This window comes from Oncorhynchus masou, chromosome 24 (genome assembly GCF_036934945.1).
Source record: "Oncorhynchus masou masou isolate Uvic2021 chromosome 24, UVic_Omas_1.1, whole genome shotgun sequence".
NCBI lineage: Eukaryota > Metazoa > Chordata > Actinopteri > Salmoniformes > Salmonidae > Oncorhynchus > Oncorhynchus masou.
This window is the reverse complement of record NC_088235.1, coordinates 59088277-59108922: the sequence shown is the minus strand read 5'-3', so window position 1 is coordinate 59108922 and position 20646 is coordinate 59088277. Positions and strand designations below refer to the sequence as shown.

The 20646-nt window shown below is 39.9% G+C and overlaps 1 protein-coding gene across 1 annotated transcript; it reads left to right on the top strand.

The window, feature by feature from the left end:
• The first annotated feature begins 9062 nt into the window (after window positions 1–9062).
• Window positions 9063–20441, top strand: LOC135512394 (ectonucleoside triphosphate diphosphohydrolase 6-like). Its single transcript, XM_064934396.1, has 14 exons — window positions 9063–9255; window positions 9647–9974; window positions 10750–10826; window positions 10957–11100; window positions 13427–13502; window positions 15273–15308; window positions 15811–15899; window positions 16588–16667; window positions 18327–18391; window positions 18950–19054; window positions 19209–19349; window positions 19463–19519; window positions 19735–19847; window positions 19987–20441. The coding sequence occupies exons 2-14, from the start codon at window positions 9707–9709 to the stop codon at window positions 20068–20070; spliced, it is 1335 nt and encodes a 444-aa protein (XP_064790468.1). The 5' UTR covers window positions 9063–9255; window positions 9647–9706; the 3' UTR covers window positions 20071–20441.
• Window positions 20442–20646: the final 205 nt, after the last annotated feature.

The window sequence follows — 20646 nt, the reverse complement described above, 5'->3', positions numbered from 1 at the left end:
TTCATGTCACTCCTCCCTGTATGAAAAGTTACGTGTTCAGGCAGACCCGCTTCAGTCCTCCTCTAACCTCATCCCAAACCCAGACTGGGGAGAACAGAGAGTGTTTTAGAGTGACTCGAAACCATTTAATTCTCAAACCTTTTGACCCAACTAAAGGGTCTCAACATATACTTTGACCCTCCAGATAATCAGAATCCTGTCGCAACTCAGTCGTAAGCAGTGATCCAGTGGGACTTGACATCAACCCACCGTTGGATCTCGACCGACCATTGGATTCCAACTTACCATTGGATCCCAAGCCACTATTGGATCCCAACACACCATTGAGGAAACACAGCACTAAACCCAGCACCACATTTAAAAAAAAACCTTACAGTGACCTTGACTGTGGCAAATGCTTCACTCAGACTGTCTGACTGACGACTCACTCGAGGATTCACTCAGAGGATAAAACTATTTAATTGTGCTGACTATGGCAGGCACATACTGACTAACACAGGAGAGAAACAATTTAGCTGTTGTGAATGCGGCAGTATAGACTGGAGGTTAGATCGTTGGCCAAGTAACCGAAAGGTTGCCAGATCCAATCCCTAAGCTGACAAGGAAAAAATCTGTCATTCTGCCCCTGAACAAGGCAGTTAACCCACTGTTCCTAGGCCATCATTGAAAATAAGAATTTGTTCTGAACTGACTTGCCTAGTAAAATCAAATTAAAATAAAAAAATGCGGGAAAAGCTTCAATTGCAAGGGGAACCTACGGTGCCTTGCGAAAGTATTCGGCCCCCTTAAACTTTGTGACCTTTTGCCACATTTCAGGCTTCAAACATAAAGATATAAAACTGTATTTTTTTGTGAAGAATCAACAACAAGTGGGACACAATCATGAAGTGGAACGACATTTATTGGATATTTCAAACTTTTTTAACAAATCAAAAACTGAAAAATTGGGCGTGCAAAATTATTCAGCCCCCTTAAGTTAATACTTTGTAAAGCCAGCTTTTGCTGCGATTACAGCTGTAAGTTGCTTGGGGTATGTCTCTATCAGTTTTGCACATCGAGAGACTGAATTTTTTTCCCATTCCTCCTTGCAAAACAGCTCGAGCTCAGTGAGGTTGAATGGAGAGCATTTGTGAACAGCAGTTTTCAGTTCTTTCCACAGATTCTCGATTGGATTCAGGTCTGACTTTGACTTGGCCATTCTAACACCTGGATATGTTTATTTTTCAACCATTCCATTGTAGATGTTGCTTTATGTTTTGGATCATTGTCTTGTTGGAAGACAAATCTCCATCCCAGTCTCAGGTCTTTTGCAGACTCCATCAGGTTTTCTTCCAGAATGGTCCGGGTATTTGGCTCCATCCATCTTCCCATCAATTTTAACCATCTTCCCTGTCCCTGCTGAAGAAAAGCAGGCCCAAACCATGATGCTGCCACCACCATGTTTGGCAGTGGGTATGGTGTGTTCAGGGTGATGAGCTGTGTTGCTTTTACGCCAAACATAACATTTTGCATTGTTGCCAAAAAGTTCAATTTTGGTTTCATCTGACCAGAGCACCTTCTTCCACATGTTTGGTGTGTCTCCCAGGTGGCTTGTGGCAAACTTTAAATAACACTTTTTATGGATATCTTTAAGAAATGGCTTTCTTCTTGCCACTCTTCCATAAAGGCCAGATTTGTGCAATATACGACTGATTGTTGTCCTATGGACAGAGTCTCCCACCTCAGCTGTAGATCTCTGCAGTTCATCCAGAGTGATCATGGGCCTCTTGGCTGCATCTCTGATCAGTCTTCTCCTTGTATGAGCTGAAAGTTTAGAGGGACGGCCAGGTCTTGGTAGATTTGCAGTGGTCTGATACTCCTTCCATTTCAATATTATCGCTTGCACAGTGCTCCTTGAGATGTTTAAAGCTTGGGAAATCTTTTTGTATCCAAATCCGGCTTTAAACTTCTTCACAACAGTATCTCGGACCTGCCTGGTGTGTTCCTTGTTCTTCATGTCACTCCTCCCTGTATGAAAAGTTACGTGTTCAGGCAGACCCGCTTCAGTCCTCCTCTAACCTCATCCCAAACCCAGACTGGGGAGAACAGAGAGTGTTTTAGAGTGACTCGAAACCATTTAATTCTCTTGTGCAATATACGACTGATTGTTGTCCTATGGACAGAGTCTCCCACCTCAGCTGTAGATCTCTGCAGTTCATCCAGAGTGATCATGGGCCTCTTGGCTGCATCTCTGATCAGTCTTCTCCTTGTATGAGCTGAAAGTTTAGAGGGACGGCCAGGTCTTGGTAGATTTGCAGTGGTCTGATACTCCTTCCATTTCAATATTATCGCTTGCACAGTGCTCCTTGGGATGTTTAAAGCTTGGGAAATCTTTTTGTATCCAAATCCGGCTTTAAACTTCTTCACAACAGTATCTCGGACCTGCCTGGTGTGTTCCTTGTTCTTCATGATGCTCTCTGCGCTTTTAACGGACCTCTGAGACTATCACAGTGCAGGTGCATTTATACGGAGACTTGATTACACACAGGTGGATTGTATTTATCATCATTAGTCATTTAGGTCAACATTGGGTCATTCAGAGTTCCTCACTGAACTTCTGGAGAGAGTTTGCTGCACTGAAAGTAAAGGGGCTGAATAATTTTGCACGCCCAATTTTTCAGTTTTTCATTTGTTAAAAAAGTTTGAAATATCCAATAAATGTCGTTCCACTTCATGATTGTGTCCCACTTGTTGTTGATTCTTCACAAAAAAATACAGTTTTATATCTTTATGTTTGAAGCCTGAAATGTGGCAAAAGGTCGCAAATTTCAAGGGGGCCGAATACTTTCGCAAGGCACTGTATGTATCAGTAATTTACTTACACATAAATACATTTACATTTACATACTTGTTGTTAAAATACATGTAAATATAGTATTTTTCTGTATGGGGATATCTCTACATATTCAGTTCATAAATAACATTAACATTTGTGATCAATGGTACAGTAATATACCCTGATACAATCTGCCAAATCATAAATGAATTGATCAAATCATGGAAATAACCTTTATTTTGAGAGTGCAAGCTATGGTAATTGCATTTACATTCACGGACAATTCTCAGTGGAGTTTCCCGAAAGACAGATGGTTGGTCATATAAAATGTCTCCAAGCTAAATAAACAGATTGGGACAAAAATCCTGATCTCCACATTCATTTTAATCGGAATACCACAGATCATGTGTGCCATTAAAATTCAATATTTTCATAGCTTAGATGTCAACCTTATATTGAATCAGTGATATATATCTCAGGTCCATAAAATGAGTTAGAATCCCAGAAGGGATTACACTGGAACCTCAAACTTCAAGTGACAGAAAGCCTACAAGAATCAGTATAATTCATTTTAACATTAGTTCTGTGCAGCGGTTGAAGGTGGCAATATGGGCACGATCTACAGTATAAAACTCAGTTTTACAATTGAGTGTGTGATGTATCTTTTGATGTGCCAAAACACGTAACCCTCAGATTGCATGACACATTCCACTGCTGCTCCAACATACCATTCATCATGCCCCCTCCCTTCTCCTTATACAATACATGGCATGTAAAAATAAGCCAGGTTAGGCTAACTTAATTTTCCTTAAGTGAAAGTCTCTCAGTGAATTCTAAATCTCTCCTCCCCACCTGCTCCCCCAACAGGGCATTGGCTAAGGGATTAGCCATAGTTGTGATTCTTCCCTTTTTTCATTTAATAAACAATGTCTGCAGATTAGCCTGACGATTCAGAACACATCAAATAAAGAAAATTGCATTAAATTATCACATTAATATTATTATAGTTCCCCTGCCTGCACTCCTGTAAATCATTATATAATGAATCAAAGTGGTATAACCCACTTATCCCTTATATTTCCCATTTATAAAGGACCTGAGCTAGTAAATATTGGATTGGAACTGCATAATGCAATCAGCTATAAGTGAAATACTGGAGTGGAGACAGGACTATATTAGCAATAGCCTCAACAAAGGGCAACCAAGGTCCTGTGCCTACATGGGTTGAAAAATAGTGGAGGTGTTTGGGTACTTTTGTATAACGTTTTAGGATTTGCTGACATAGGTGATGCTTACGAGTGCTGAAAGTAACCTGCAGTTTTCACCTGGACCTTTGGCTCAGTTGGCAAAGGATGGACATGAAATTGGGGGACACTAGTGTCAGCCCGTCGTTAATGATCATGTTTCCATGTATGATGGCAGATGACTAGAATGTAAATGTAAGCTCTTTTGGATATGTTCTGTATTTTCTCTGGTTTTACAGTTTGGATTGTAATATCAACACCTCACAAAATCCCACATTAGTTATATTGGAGAATACAATCCAAAATCAAAAGGGGGGTGTATATGTGAGAAAGAGGAGAGGATTCAGTCAACAACCATGTGACTTTTAGTTACTTGCTATATATCTAGGCCACATGATACTATAAAGAGGATTATTAGGAAATAATTCAGGGATTTATAGGGATATAATTCAGTGTAAATACAGTATATTAGAATAGTAAGTAATAGAAGATTCCACTTTCATCTTTTAAATCAGGGTTCTCAAAGGATTAGGAGATGAACAACATGGACATCTGGCCTGAGCTACCTTTAATTTAAAGTAAATATGTGTATTTTATGTATTTCTTCGAGCAAAGCATTGGCTGTTTATAAATTCCTAAGGTCATATACCATCATTCTGACTATCGAAGAATGATACATTGTTGTCTTTCATCCTCTTCAGTAATTGGGATCATAATATTCAAAAGAGCTGTTTAATTCAAAAATCTAAAACCCAAGACTGAAAGTCTGTAATCCAGCCTGTCTTGAAGCATACTGTACCAAACTCTGCAAAAAGAAATAGACTACTGATTAATCTCATTGGATTATTTACGTTGCCTTCAACGTGATTGACCAGTAGAAAAGAAATTAAAATGTGTGTTCAATGGGATTTTCTAGGAAAATCCTGTTATGTTAGTTGAAAAACCACTTTGATAATAAGGAATGACTAATTCTCCAAAAGTCGATTAAATGTCATCTCATCCGATGTCGCCCTGTCCCCATGAAATACAGCAGGTCATGGCTTTTGCTGAGGTTATGTATATTTAGATTTACCAATAAGAGCTGGATTAGACACATTTTTTCTGTAAGGGGTTTTCTTATTATTCAGGGTATAGGCTACTGCTCACCCGTGTGTCAATCTAAGTAACAAAAAATATTCCCGGCAAAATCTGTTAGTTTAAACTCGGGAAACCTGATTAGTATGGGGTGTGTCTCAATCCACCAAATCCGCCTATGTCGGTTTTCCCGCGTCAGCGGTGGAAGGTGGCCGAGCTACAGCGGTGTTTGTCAGACCATGAGACATTTCCAAAATCGGTCCTCTCACGAAAACATCTGACTGTCCCAACGGTTTGGCCTAAAAACTAACAACAGTGTTCTCCATTATGCTCTACAACCCACACGGAACTCGGCTGAAGGTAACCCATACAAATTAATGGAAGCATGGAGGTAATTTTGTGGCAACAAAACTATGGGGTTAAATATGTTTAAAAAAAAATCCTAAACGTTCTTATAGGTCCTAAATATAGGACAAACACTTCAAATCCTTGTTCCTTATGATGAATAATTTAATATTAATATCTGACTGTCTTGAAGGGCATTCAGGTGCGTACATTATTTCCCTTCATAAACTGGGTAGTTCGAGCCCTGACAGTCATGGCTGACAGTCATGATATATCAGACCATATACCACGGATATGACAAAACATTTATTTTTACCTCTCTATTTATGTGGTAACCTGTTTATAATAGCAATAAGGCCAAAGCCTAAGGGCTGTTTTTAGGCGTACTGCAACAAAAAATTCAAAGGCTTTAGTTCATTCTCACATGTTCTATTTTTGAGCTGCTTTTGAAAGCAAAAGTCGACTTGAAAACATTATTAGCATTACTGAATTCGATGTTCATAATAGCAAGCTAGGACTAATGGTTTGGTTAGCTAAACTAGCAAGTCTGTTTGTTTGGATACCAAGGCAACTAATGTAGCTCTCTAGTAAAATTGCCAGATACTTCTCAGTGGATGTTGAACACATTTCTACATGCAAATGAACACATTTCTAGCGGCAAATTATAGCCATGGTATATAAGGGTTATAATCAACAAGGGTGTCTATGTGTTCTCTAGAAAATAATGCAACTCCGTGGAAAGTAAGTTCCACTCCTTTAGCGTAACTGTGTGCATAGAAAACAAGCCATTAGGGAAACAGAAATGGTCAAATATATGTTATTGAGTCATCCTAGTTTTAAAAGTAATCCCACAAAGCTGTGTCAACCTGCTGTCTTTATTTACTGTGGCTCAAGAGTCTGATAGAAGAGACTATGATGCTAGTTATGAAAAGAGGGACATTTTGAAAAGCCCTAACCCATTTCTATCCACAATGAAGGGAAGCATAGTCTGTGCATTAAGATATTTGGACAATATTTATCTCAATCATCCTCTGTGTTGAGTTGATTTGTCGATTACTATATTTGGAATTTGAAAGGAAAAAGTGCTTTATGACATTATTAGAATTCAACCCTCTACAGACTCACCTAAGTGAACCCTCCTTAAAATATAGGAATATACACATGGTTTGCACTCTACTACTACCACTACTTTAACTACTATCTATCTATTCTAGTACTACTACTACTACTATTAGTAGTTTACTGTTTAGAACATTGAGAAAACACTACCAATATTATGTAGTTATATTCTTACTGCTACTCGTGTTCACAATAGCTTATAAGCGATTTAGTAGTAGTAATAGTAGAAGTAGTAGTACTAGTAGTGGTTACCACTTACTGTGTGGTTAAAAGTGACTAGATAGAACTAAGGGGGCAAAGACATTCCTTGAGAATCCATGATCATAGGCATGATGGGAGCAGAAGCAGGTCAGAGGGGCTCTTTCCTCCCCACGCAGACATTTCTGCCTCGCTTAACAACTTAGTTGGATTAGTCATCATTCCATTGAAAGTGCCCCTTAATGATCTGAAGTAATTGTTCTAAATGTCATTTGTATGTAAATCTCTGTGCCGATTAGGATCCACTCAACGTGCTTTTGTTATTATTATCATTATTATTAAAATGTTTGCTCATGGAGGAGAAAGATTACAGAACCATCAAGCATGTTGTCTGACCCATTAACTGATAAAAAGCTGTTAGGGGCTTAAATATTAAATTATATATATGGACCACAGAGTGATGAAACTGTACTATTTCTCTACCTCATGAAGAGTGTAAAGGCTTTAGACTGCAGAAAGCTCAGAAAAACGTCCTATAAGAGAAAGAGAGAGAGAGAGAGAGAGAGAGAGAGAGAGAGAGAGAGAGAGAGAGAGAGAGAGAGAGAGAGAGAGAGAGAGAGAGAGAGAGAGAGAAAACTGGTCCTTTTTTAAAATATATTTTTTTACAGTTCTTTTCTCATAAAAAAATTGAGTGTCGATTGGCACAAATCCTGCCTCCATGCAGCACACTGAATTGTAGATTTGTTATTTTATGCTCCAATTATATATCCTTTGAATAGTTATGACAAATTGATTTAAACAAACCCCCCCAAGTGTAGTCGATGTGAAATGGCTAGCTAGTTAGCGGTGGTGCGCGCTAGTGACATCACTTGCTCTGAGACCTTGAAGTAGTGGTTCTCCGCAGCTTTTGTGGAGCATTGGGTAACGATGCTTCGAGGGTGACTGTTGACGTGTGCAGAGCGTCCCTGGTTCGCGCCCAGGTCGGGGTGAGGGGATGGGCGTAAAGTCTATACTTTTACATCAGCAATATCTTCAAAAATGTTGCATTTATATTTTTGTTCAGCATACTTATATGCATGAGTGTGTGTGGTTGTGTTGGGGGGTACGTTCAGAGTGTTACATGTGTGCTACATGTGTGCATAAGAAAGCACACCAAAAGATTGGCCCATACATCAATGTCTAATGATTGATTATTGAGGTAATGAATAGAGTAGCAAGGGGGGCCTATTGCCACAAACTGGTAAACTTTAACAAAACTATTAATTGTTGGAGAGGGAGGTGAAGTGCTTTTGACACAAGCTGGTCCCTGGTTCGAGCCCGGGTATGGGCGAGGGGACGGACTAAAGTTATACTGTTACACTAGGTTAGGGGTTAAGGTTAGGGTTCAGGTTAAAGTTAGGGTTAAGGTTGGGGATAGGAGAAGGGTTGGCTAATATGCTAATTAGTTGCAAAGTAGCTAAAAAGTACTAAATAGTTGCAAAGTTGTTAATTGCTAAAATGCTAAATGATTAACTTTGGGATATGGGTAACAGTGAATGAGATAGAGATCAAATTGAAAGAGAGCATGTGAATCTGCTCAAATCAACAACATAGAAATCAAACAGTGGATTACACAACCAAATCATATAAACTCTCTTCTGAACTAAAATATTCTTTGAATTGTACAGGTAGAATGAGAGGTCACATCAAATGTGCAACTGTACATCATCCTACTGCAGTTATAGCACCCCTATACTTTGATATAAGAAATTCCAACCTTTCAAAAAACAAAAAATGAGTTGTGATGCAATGTTGTGCAGTCATAGGATATATTTGTCTGATTATTGTTTGTCATACTGTTTAATCGATTCTAACAATGGATAAGAGTTGTTTTTGTTTTCTCACAGACAAATGATTTACTTTCCATAATATATTTGCCTACTTCTGAAGTTGTGTGGCTTCTCTAGGTAGGTAGGTAGTTTAACAAAATCTGGACTAAATAATTGACAGAATTATGGTCACAGTGTATTTGGGTAGTGCCAACCTTCAGTACTGGAAATAATCTTGCCACTTTTAATTTGCCAGATAATGTACAAACCACTTTTGAGCCTATATAGAAGCTATTTGGTATTTTGCCGGGTTAATCTGCTAGTCGGAACAAGGAAACTCGAAAATGTCGGATTTGTTAAATGGATGCAGTTATACACGTACCGCGTTCAACCAGTCAGCAGGTCGGACATTTTTTAGTTTTCTAATTCCGACTAGTTTGTGAACGCGGCATTTTCTTCACACGTCATCACTAAAACACACTGATGTAATCAAACAGAGACTTGGATTGAATAGAGGTCGGCGCACCAAGCAAATTAATTATTTGACATGAGTTTTCAAACTATCGTCCCAGATAGGAACACCGAAAATGCGAATGGAATCAGAATAAGTAGCTAGCTAGCTATTTATGCTACACGCATAGGATTTGCTCTCGTAAGTTGTCTTCAATATAAGCAAGCCAGGAACAAAGCCAGTTAGCTATTTGCTACACTAGCTAACGTTAGTAAATGTTGTTTGTCTCTTACTGTACTACAATACAGTGACATCTAGCCTGCCAGTATTTACACTATCCTACATAAGAGTTCATGCTAGCAATTCAAAAGGGAGAACATTACAGTACCTAGTAGTGTACGTTAGTCACTAAAGCAATTAGCTAGCTTATTTAGCTAGTACTAAAACGGTGTTTTATAGCTAGTGGCGCTGGTGTTGAAAAGCTTGAAATGATGTATACAAGTAGCTAGATAAACTTTGGTGACCCCCGTGATGTCACCTTTCTAACAGCCCTCTATCCGATCGCTAACTGCTGTATGTGTTTCATTTTTAGGACGAACGGCCTTCAGTTCTGTATGGAACTGCAGAATGTGCCTTACACACACCAGTCACCATGAGATTACCAAAGTTGGCCAGTGTTTTTGTCTTCTTGGGCTGCCTGGCAGCTTACCTGATGTTTGTTAAGCGCCACTATGATGGTGTAAGGCCAGCCATCTCCAAAATACCACCTCACTTCCCACACAGATTGGGCTTGTCGGGCAGTCCCAACAGACCAACATCCTCAGAAGTGGTCAGCGGACGTTTCCAGTATGGCGTTATGTTTGATGCTGGGAGCACAGGGACAAGGATCCATGTCTTCAAGTTTCAACTGGAGGACAACGGTACAGTGCATGTGTGCATTGTTGAAAACAAATATATTACACTGGGAGACGTAGAAATGTTACCTCCATACCTCTGAACCCAAAATTAAAACGTTGTCTCTCTTCCATCCATTAATGGACTTGTTTTGGTGAATAGTATTATGAATAGCATCTGCATATGTAGTTGACCAAAATGGATCAATTAAATGTAGCTCTCTGCATTGCTTTTAGAATTTGTAATTTATGTGCGGCAGTAAAAGTATTAATTACAGATTTGAATCCATGTGAGACATGTAAGGCTTTCAGGCTTAATTTGTGTTATGTGCCTCATATTAGGCTTATGCTACCCCATACCAGGAATCCCCCCAAAACGTTACTGTAAAGCATCGCCAAATGGCTTAGTTACTGCATTATTTCAACATTAAGCTAAATAATTTAAGTGCTGTTTTGGCTTTATTATTAAACCAATGATTGTTATATTCTGATGGCTACCAAGCACCTTCTATTTATGTTGAAATAGCCCTCATTGTTTTTCACAAACACGCAACATGTCAAGTAGAGGTTCACAGAAGCAATGTAGAAATTCTGAGAAGATAGAATGTAAATTTTTATGGCAGTGTTATATAGGCTACTTAATAATATCACACCGCTTGCCATGGGTTTTCTGCTTTGGTGGTAACTATTAGCATTACTCAAATCTACATTAGCACCCTACAATTATTTCAATTGTGAATTAAATGTCAACTGTATTTCACTGCAATGGGCTTCATGCTATTTGTTCTGTCTTTTTCTACAGAGGCTCCTAAATTGGCACATGAAACATTCAGAGCAATAAAACCAGGTCTATCTGCATATGCCGATGACCCAGAAAAGGTTACCAACTTCATATATCTATTTGAAAAGAACAGTCAAGATACTCCTAAATGTAGACCATCTCTTGTTATTGCACTGATGTTTTCTTTAGAGATCTAATCTCTTGGTTCCACTGTGGTTTGTTTCTTAGTGTAAAGAAGGGATCCTGGAGCTGTTGGCTGTGGCCCAAGGCAGCATTCCCTCCTCCGTATGGAGCAGCACTCCTCTGGTCCTCAAGGCCACTGCAGGCCTACGTCTTTTGCCTGGGGAGAAGGCCACACACCTACTGGACAGGGTGAGCCTTTCACCACTGGCCAATGTCTGTGGACTCACTGCGTAGATGGATTGCCATACCACAAACACTGCACAGTTCCCACTCTCTCACCTTGTGGAGTTAGAATTTCCGTTAGCTGTTTTGTTACATTTCACCCCGATTTCAGATTTTACATTGGAAAAAGATGAGTTGTGCTGGAAAAAGCATGTAGGTTGGCAGCGGTCAAATAATGAGTTGCCCACTTACAAATGAGCTAGGCTATGTAATTGCATAACTTGTCTAAATTTAGCCCATGCTGTTGGTGGTCCTCCTGGTACAGTAATACCATCAGCTGAAAGCAATTATTGACATGAATGAATTGCATAAGTGACCTCTTTGTTTGATCACCTGTCAGTGTTCTAGGTCCTCCACGCCTTTCACAGATCCTCCTCTGCACCTCTTTTTTCTCTCTCTCTCTCCATTTAATAGCCTATGACAGCTTCACCTAAGGACTACACACCCTAAACCTGTTTAGTTTGTAGTTGAACTATTACGTGGCCAAGTGTTAACACACCCAACTCCTTTTTACAACAATGGGGGGTGTGAATTGAATGCACGTCATCCTTGTCCTAAAGATGCATAAATGTGCTATCTATACAGCTCGTGAATAGTAGTGTTTATATATTGCAAAGTTGATTTCATGTAGATAATACCTTACAGAAAGAATTGTCATGTACAGTTGAAGTTGGAAGTTTACATACACCTTAGCGAAATACATTTAAACTCAGTTTTTTTTAACCATTTCTGACATTTAATCAGAGTAAAAATGACCAGTCTTAGGTTAGTCAGGATCACCACTTAATTTTAAGAATGTGAAATGTCAGATTAATAGTTGAGTGATTTATTTCAGCTTTTATTTCTTTCATCACTCAATTTGTATTTGGTAACATTGCCTTTAAATTGTTTAACTTGGGTCAAACGTTTTGGGTAGCCTTCCACAAGCTTCCCACAATAAGTTGGGTGAATTTTGGCCCATTCCTTCTGACAGAGCTGGTGTAACTGTGTCAGGTTTGTAGGCCTCCATGCTCGCACAAGCTTTTTCAGTTCTGCACACAAATGTTCTACAGGATTGAGGTCAGGGCTTTGTAATGGCCACTCCAATAACTTGACTTTGTTGTCCTTAAGCCATTTTGCCACAACTTTGGAAGTTTGCTTGAGGTCATTGTCCATTTGGAAGACCCATTTGCCACCAAGCTTTAAATTCCTGACTCATGTCTTGAGATGCTGCTTCAATATATCCAGATAAATTTTCCTTCCCTATGAAGCCATCTATTTTGTGAAGTGCACCAGTCCCTCCTGCAGCAAAGCACCCCCACAACATGATGCTGCCACCCCGTGCTTCACGGTTGGGATGGTGTTCTTCGGTTGCAAACCTCCCCATTTTCCTCCAAACATAACGATGGTCATTATGGCAAAACAGTTCTATTTTTGTTTCATCAGTCCAGAGGACATTTCTCCAAAAAGTACGATCTTTGTCCCCATGTGCAGTTGCAAACCGTAGTCTGGCTTTTTTATGTCGGTTTTGGAGCAGTGGCTTCTTCCTTGCTGAGCGGCCTTTCAGGTTATGTCGATATTGGACTCGTTTTACTGTGGCTATAGATACTTTTGTACCTGTTTCCTCCAGTATGTTCACAAGGTCCTTTGTTGTTCTGGGATTGATTTGCACTTTTCGCACAAATATGCTTATCTCTAGGAGACAGAACGCGTCTCCTTCCTGGGTGATATGACAGCTGCGTGGTCCCATGGTGTTTATACTTGTGTACTATTGTTCGTACAGATGAACGTGGTACTTTCAGGCGTCTGGAAATTGCTCCCAAGGATGAACCAGACTTGTGGAGGTTTACACTTTTTTCTGAGGTCTTGGCTGATTTCCCATGATGTCAAGCAAAGAGGCACTGAGTTTGAAGGTAGGCCTTGAACTACATCCACAAATACACCTCCAATTGACTCAAATTATGTCAATTAGCCTATCAGAAGCTTCTAAAGCCATGACATCAATTTCTGGACTTTTCCAAGCTGTTTAAAGGCACAGTCAACTTAGTGTATGTAAACTACCTACCCACTGGAATTATACGTGAAATGATCTGTCTAAACAATTGTTGGAAAAATGACTTGTGTCATGCACAAAGTAGATGTCCTAACCGACTTGCCAAAACCATAGTTTGTAAACAAGAGATTTGTGGAGTGGTTGAAAAACGAGTTTGAATGTCTCCAACCAAAGTGGATGTAAACTTCCAACTTCAACTGTATGTGGAAAACAGCTTCCAAACATGGTTGAGGAAGAACTGACCTTAAGCTTTCTATCTAGGTGAGGGAGGTGTTTGGGGAGTCTCCATTCCTGTCCAGAGGGGACAGTGTGTCCATAATGGATGGCACTGATGAAGGTATGTCTGGCCCTCACCCACTTGTAGTTTCACAAAACGCGTCATTCCCTTGCAGGTGTTTCTAGTGTCATGTACTGTGGGACTCACATTTTTGTATACAATAAAACCTTTATTAATTGTTGTTTGTTATAGATGCAATATTCCCCCTTAATCCAATTAGAATTCAATGTTTTTACACTGCACCCGTTTGGGTCTTAGTGAAGCAATATTTCCATGGCCTTGCCAATTTATGGACATTTCCTTTTTAAAAATCCTGTGTACATCCTGTAACAACAGTATGACTTTTTAATGTAGAACATTTTTTTTCTCATTTGATAGTTCTTCTAATTCATAACCATTTCTAGATGTTCTTTCGTCTTGCATGATGAATTGGAGGTAACAGAAGTTATCACAGGACTGGATCCTTGGGATCACTGATTAGGATGTTTCTGCACAGTGTTGCATTGACTCTGAGAGAGGTCACTCTGTTTGACCCTGCCCTGAATTACCCAATGCATACAGAGGCACTTAGCGGATTATGTGGAAAAAGCTAGTTAAATGTGTCTATCCGCTTTAACCTCGATGACTAATTACAGCAAAACTTTTAACAGGAGTGCAGAATTAATACAATTTGTAAATAATGGAGTTGGGACTGGACTGGAGCCCTCTGTGTCCAGTCGAGCGGCCTAGATGGTAGAGGCCCACTCTGGTCCATTACTGGCTTGTTTGAGCAACATCAAGCTGTTTGGTGACAGGCTATGTTTCTGTGGCTACTAGGTTCTGGTCCTTTGGCCTGGTATTGACCATTCAATTCTCTGCAATTATTGTGGGCATTAATGCTTTAATAGGATTGTTATATTGAAATAAGATATACATTGGTGTTTTGTGTTGAAAGCCATGTTTGATATAGGCACAAAAGCAGTACATAAAATATTTTAAATCCAATCCTTTTAAAGTAGTTTATACAAGCAATTATGGGCATGTAGGATAATGTTTCGTTTAATCTCTGCAAACCGAATATCCTCCATTTGATTTCTGAGGCTGAAAATGTTGTCTTCTTCCCCAAGTCTATCAGCTTGTTACAGTGGAGGTGACCTGACCCTTGGAAAATACCTTTTATGATTACTGAATTAACTTTGAAGTTCACATTTTTGTGCCTAATGGACAAATTCCTCTGGCGTCATTGCTGAGCTGTAATGCTAAACTCCCGCTCGATCCATAACCGGATTTCCCTGCCTTATTATCAGTTTGATTTTTGCCGCTCTTGCCCCAGACGCTAATCCTAGTGGAGATTACACATGCTTCTCTGAATCGAACAGACTTATAAAAGAATATAAGTGGTATTTGAGGGAGGACGGAGGGATAAAGTGGGCAAAGTGTATGGTATCTAAGCGACAGTGTTTTGGTCATAATGACTACTAGCGCAGCGCTCTTTTTGAAGTTGTTTGTTTGTAAATGTCAGTTGCTTCTTGACATCGTACTGTAAGAGTTTTATCCTAAAGCTCCTATGATATAGTTCTGAGTCCATAAACTAGGAAAGGGTTGTTAAAGGCACTAATGCACACAATGGAGTCCTACTCACTGAGTGCAAACATAATGTATATAGCATAATCTCCTCATTTGACCTAAATAGTTGACCCCTAAGCACTGTTGCATGACTAGCTGTTAAAGGTTAGACATTTCATATTTAAAAAAAAAAAAAAAAAAAAGTTGTTTAAAGGATTTCAGTACAAACTATGTAAGAGGGATGACGTAATCACCATCTCTTCTTTCTTTTTCTCCCCCTCACAGGGATCTCTGCTTGGATCACTGTCAACTTCCTCATAGGTGAGATGCTTTCAAACTTTGTTTACTGTCAGTTGCTAATGGCATAGATAGCATTGGTAAGGATCGATATAGAGTAAACTCCGAGATTAAAGGTGTAGTAGATGTAAGAGAAAATATATTCCAGTGGGAATGTGACCATCTACTAGGGATGTGCATCTTTCCCTTTCAAGACGATTTGATACGTATCTAGATGCATGGGATACGATACTGGAGCGATATGTTTTATTTTGGAACGATTCGGTGAACTAAAGGCCAAGACGTCCTGTACTGACCCCACCACCCTCAGGGGCCCTGGCCCCAAGCTCAATGTTCAGAACAGGCTTTATTCTGGTACATAAACAGAACACCAGCTAAATAGATTAATCTGGACAAGAAATGTTGATTACCTGTTATTGGATTAGCCTAGCGCTGCATCCCCAGTTCCTCCTTGGTGACCACACTGGCACGCCCTCCCCCCGCTCTTTCTCCCCTTCTCTCTCTCCTCCTCTCGCTCTCTCTGCAGGGGGTCTCCACGGCTCTGACACACCCACTGTGGGGATGCTGGATCTGGGAGGGGGGTCCACCCAGATCACCTTCTCCCCCCAGGATGAGGTACAATAAGGCGACTACTGTGTTTGATAGGGGATGTGCATACACACACACACACACACACACACACACACACACACACACACACACACACACACACACACACACACACACACACACACACACACACACACACACACACACACACACACACACACACACACACACACACACACAGTAGATAATGAAGCCAGATCTCTTCTCTAAAGCAACACAAACTACCGGGATGTCCTCTCATCTTAGGGCTTAATCAGCAAATGCCACGCTAATCCGAAAGGGCTGGTAAATAAACGTTGTTGGACATTAGGTCGGAGGGGGATTTCTTGTTCCTTAACTAGGTCAGGCCTTGTACGCGAGGGATTGAGGACCAATTTACCATGTCATTACACTGCTTTTCAAAGAGTTGAAACTCTCCCGGCAAGCCGTTCACGCCGTAGGGGTGAAATTGGTTTTGCAGATTGCAGCAGGTTTTTTTTTTCTCTCTCTTCTTATTGAGTAGATCCTTCTTGTCTGTTTGATGTCAAACAGCACAGTGTGATGTTTGTTGTATAAGCTCTAGCTGGTCACCCAGGAATTGGGGTTCATATAAGAAAGCATGTACCATTCTGACATTTTTAAATCTAGAAATGTTTTGTTTGCAAATGTATAAAGCCACACAATTTTATGTGTTGCATCTTGTCTTTCTCTCCAGAAAACCATCCAGACCTCACCCATCAACTACATTACATCATTTCAGATGTTCAACAGCACCCACACACTCTACTCACACAGGTACTATCGTGCACTATGTTTCGAACCTACGGTGTGGTGCACCCAGCTGCAAACGGCTATATTATTGCAGCTGTCAATATATATTTTTATTGAAATGATTCCTACCATTTTATTTTTTGTTTGCATGGAGTTTTAAGAGGAAATCTGTAGTACAAATGTATATGGCTGTGTGTATATATGTGTGTGTGTATATATATATATATATATATATATATATATACGCTGAAGTACACTCTTTAGCTTAATAATATCTTATACGAAGGCTAAGTGCTAAAGCAGCTTTGGTGGGACATTTACACTGGGACATTTACAGTGGGACATTTACACTGGGACATTTACAGTAGGTATCATAAGTATTAACCCTCCTTGGATTTTTTTCATATTTTTTTGTGTGTTTGGGATCATGGCTTGACAGCAATTTGTCATAGATTTTCAAATGGATTTAAGTCAAAACTGTGACTTGCTGTTATTGTCCTGCTGAAAGGTGAATTCCTCTCCCAGTGTCTGGTGTAAAGCATGTTTTCTAGGACCTGTGCTTAGCTCTGTACCGTTTCTTTTTATCCTGAAGAACTCTTTGCCGATTGTCAAGCATGCCCATATCATGCAGCCACCACCATGCTTGAAAAGGAGACAGTTACTCAGTGACGTGTTGTTGGATTTGCCCCAGAAGGTTTTGCATTTTGGCCAGAACGTGTATGCCTTTGCTGTGTTCTTTTCTTTCTTCAGTATTACTTTAGTGCCTTGTTGCATACATATGCATGTTTTGGAAGATTTGTGTTCTTTTTACCCTCATTTAAGTCATTATTGTGGAGTCTCTCTACAATGTTGATCCATCCTCAGTTTTCTCCCATCACAGCCATTGAACTCCGTAGCTGTTTTAAAATCACCAATGACCTCATGGTGACATCCCTGAGCAGTGTCCTTTCTGTCCTGCAGTTCAGTTCAGAAGGACGACTGTCTTTGATGTCTGGTTGGTTTATTACAACATCCACAACGTAATTAACTTGACCGTGCTTCAAGAGATATTTGATGTCTGTGTTATTGTTGCCCATCTACTAATCACTGCCCTTCTTTAAGGCTTTTGAAAAGCTCAATACTTGACCGTGGGATGTTACGGGTGTTATATGTGTGGGAGACGAAGGAAGGGGTAGTCATGAAGTTATGTCAACTCATATCATTTCAGAGTGAGTCCATGTAACTTGTTTATTTTTTCTACCATATTTTACTCCTTAACTCATTTCGACTTGTCTAAACAAAGGGGTGAAAACTTACACAACGACTATAATTTTTATTCATTTGTAGAATTTGTTTTCTTACTTTGACAGTAATAAGAGTTGTGTAGATCAATCACAATGAAATCTATTTCAATCCCAACAACAAAATGTGAAAAACTCCAATGGGGTAAATACTTATGGCACATACTGTAGTTTAGTATTTGGCATTGTGGAGGGCTCTACCTGCTTTCCTGAAATGCAGCCCTCTCGTGCTGTTGTTCAGAGAGTGAAACAGGTGTATTCTTTCTGTCCTCAGGTTAGTGTATGACCCTGCTACGTTTTTTTGGCATGTTGGACAAACTGTATGACTACACACACTCTGACACCTCTCTCACTCTCTTATTTCTGTGTATCACAGACTGATTCTGCTTTCTTTTTTTCACAGCTACCTTGGTCTAGGCTTGATGTCGGCAAGACTAGCTATCTTGGGAGGAATCGAGGGACAGCCTTGTATGTGGTTTTTCAATTTGCTTTCATCGTTGACTTTTAAAGACCCTCCCCGTCCCGATAAATAAGCCATTATCTAATCTTTTAATAACACGGACCAAGATGAATTCCTTGCATGCCAGCTGCTGCTGTGATGTAGTTGATGCCTGGCTTTAAGAACTGCCAGCAGTCGAATGCCCCGGATGCAGTTCTCCATGGGGATTTTCATTTTATACACTTGAATTTTAATCAGATTTCTTTGATACATTTGTTTGTTGTATAATCTATTTATTCTCAATGTTCCCTCAATTTATTTTTGGTTATAGGGTTGCTTTAGTGTGCCACCAGATGTCGGCCAATAGTCATAAAACCTGTTGGAGCAGTGTGTCCTCTTACGGCTTTATACTTATTGTGGAAATTGTTGGCCGAACGACAACGCCACGTTAGTTCGATGTTTATTTTTGTAAAATGTAGCCTTCTCCAGCCATAGCTTTCATATATATCCCGCCTGTGTACCAAAACAAGACTTATGCTGGTCAGGTCAAAATTCAATGTGCATTCTCTCTGTTCTATTTTCAACAGTAGAGGGCAGCAGCACAGAGCTAGTAAGCCCCTGCTTGGCCCCGGAATACTCTGGCCAATGGGAACATGCAGAAGTTCTGTATACTGTGAAGGGCCAGAAGGCAGGTACGGTAAAAAGAGATTAAGAACTCATTTAAAATGAATATTACTAAATCTAAGTATCAATTGTTACGCCAGTTAATGAACAATTAATTGCCTGTCAGATCGTGACTGATCTGACCCATTTTGGTGTGTATAAACAGTTTTGATTCTGTTTCAGGAGAGCCCATTTATGAGTCATGCCTTAGGAAAGTGGAGAAGATGCTGTATAGAAAGGTGAAGAAGGCAGGGGAAGCCAAAGATATGGAATTCTATGCCTTTTCCTACTACTATGACAGAGCTGTGGATCTGGGTGCTATTGGTAGGAACCCTACCTGCCTTTTGCCACAAATGAATATGCTGCCCAGTTTTCTATAATGATATCTTAATTTAGTAACTGAATGTAGTTCTATTCTAATCACCCAACTAACTCAGATGAGAAAACAGGAGGGACTATAAAAGTCAGCGACTACATCGATGCTGCCAAGAGAGGTAAGACGGCGCCCTCATGCTGCAGTTGTGTGTACTGTATGTGGTTCACTGCTACCAAACTGAATTTTGAGTCGAAACATGACTTATCCCTTGTTCATCAACGTTTAGGCATTCGCACATTTTTAATAAATAAGTAATCCAAGTTATTTAGTGAATACTTGCAAGAAATCAGCATATAGTATGCTAATTTACAAGCATGTCTTGCATTCTCGCAGTGTGCAACGGAATGGCGGTTACTTCAGGAGAGAATCCTTTCCTTTGTCTGGATCTAACCTACATCTCTGGGATGCTGCAAGAGCTTGGTTTCCCCAACGATAAAGTATTTAAGGTAAAAACCAAATGCAAATAAAAGCCATTCATATCATTCATTCGAAATCAACTGTCATGGTGTCGCACTGAGGCTGTGCATTTCCATGGGTCTGCATCGGACGGCCAAAGAGAGACCTGTGATTGGTGTGTGTTTTCAGCTGGCGAGGAAGATTGACGAAGTGGAGACTAGCTGGGCTCTGGGGGCTACTTTCCACTACATTGAGTCCCTCCGCAGTCAGTGAGCTGCCAGTCTCTCCTCTCACTTGTCTCTGCCATGACGTGCCAGTGATTCTGTGCTGCAAAGTATGGTCTGGGAAAATGATGATTGTACCTGTTAAGTTTTATCAAAATGTGAGTTTATACTATCAGTCGCCTTTGGATGTTTGACTTATCTTTTGGCAGGTGTGATTGTTTTGTACTTCTAAAGGAATGTTAGTTGTATAGTAATCAAGCACATGGTGTATTTTGAAGGAGCATGACCTATTACATATTTGGTATTTTTAAATATAAAGTTGCTAAAATTTGAATGTCTGTACAATTGTATACGGTTCAGAATCATGAACAAAAATATTGAAGGCATATGTATTTTGAATGATAAAACAAATTGAAACAATTTACAGATTCAACACCTTTATTAGCATATTCTGCTCAGACAAGCCATAGCCTATACCACTGACATATTTTCACTATACAACAGAATTGATCTTCAACGTGACATTGGGGAGCAGCATATCCCCAGTCTCATAGGAATGCATCACACCACTCGTTCAGGCACTGGGAGCAGGATGCAGCATTCTTGGTGTTGGCTCCGCTAGTGA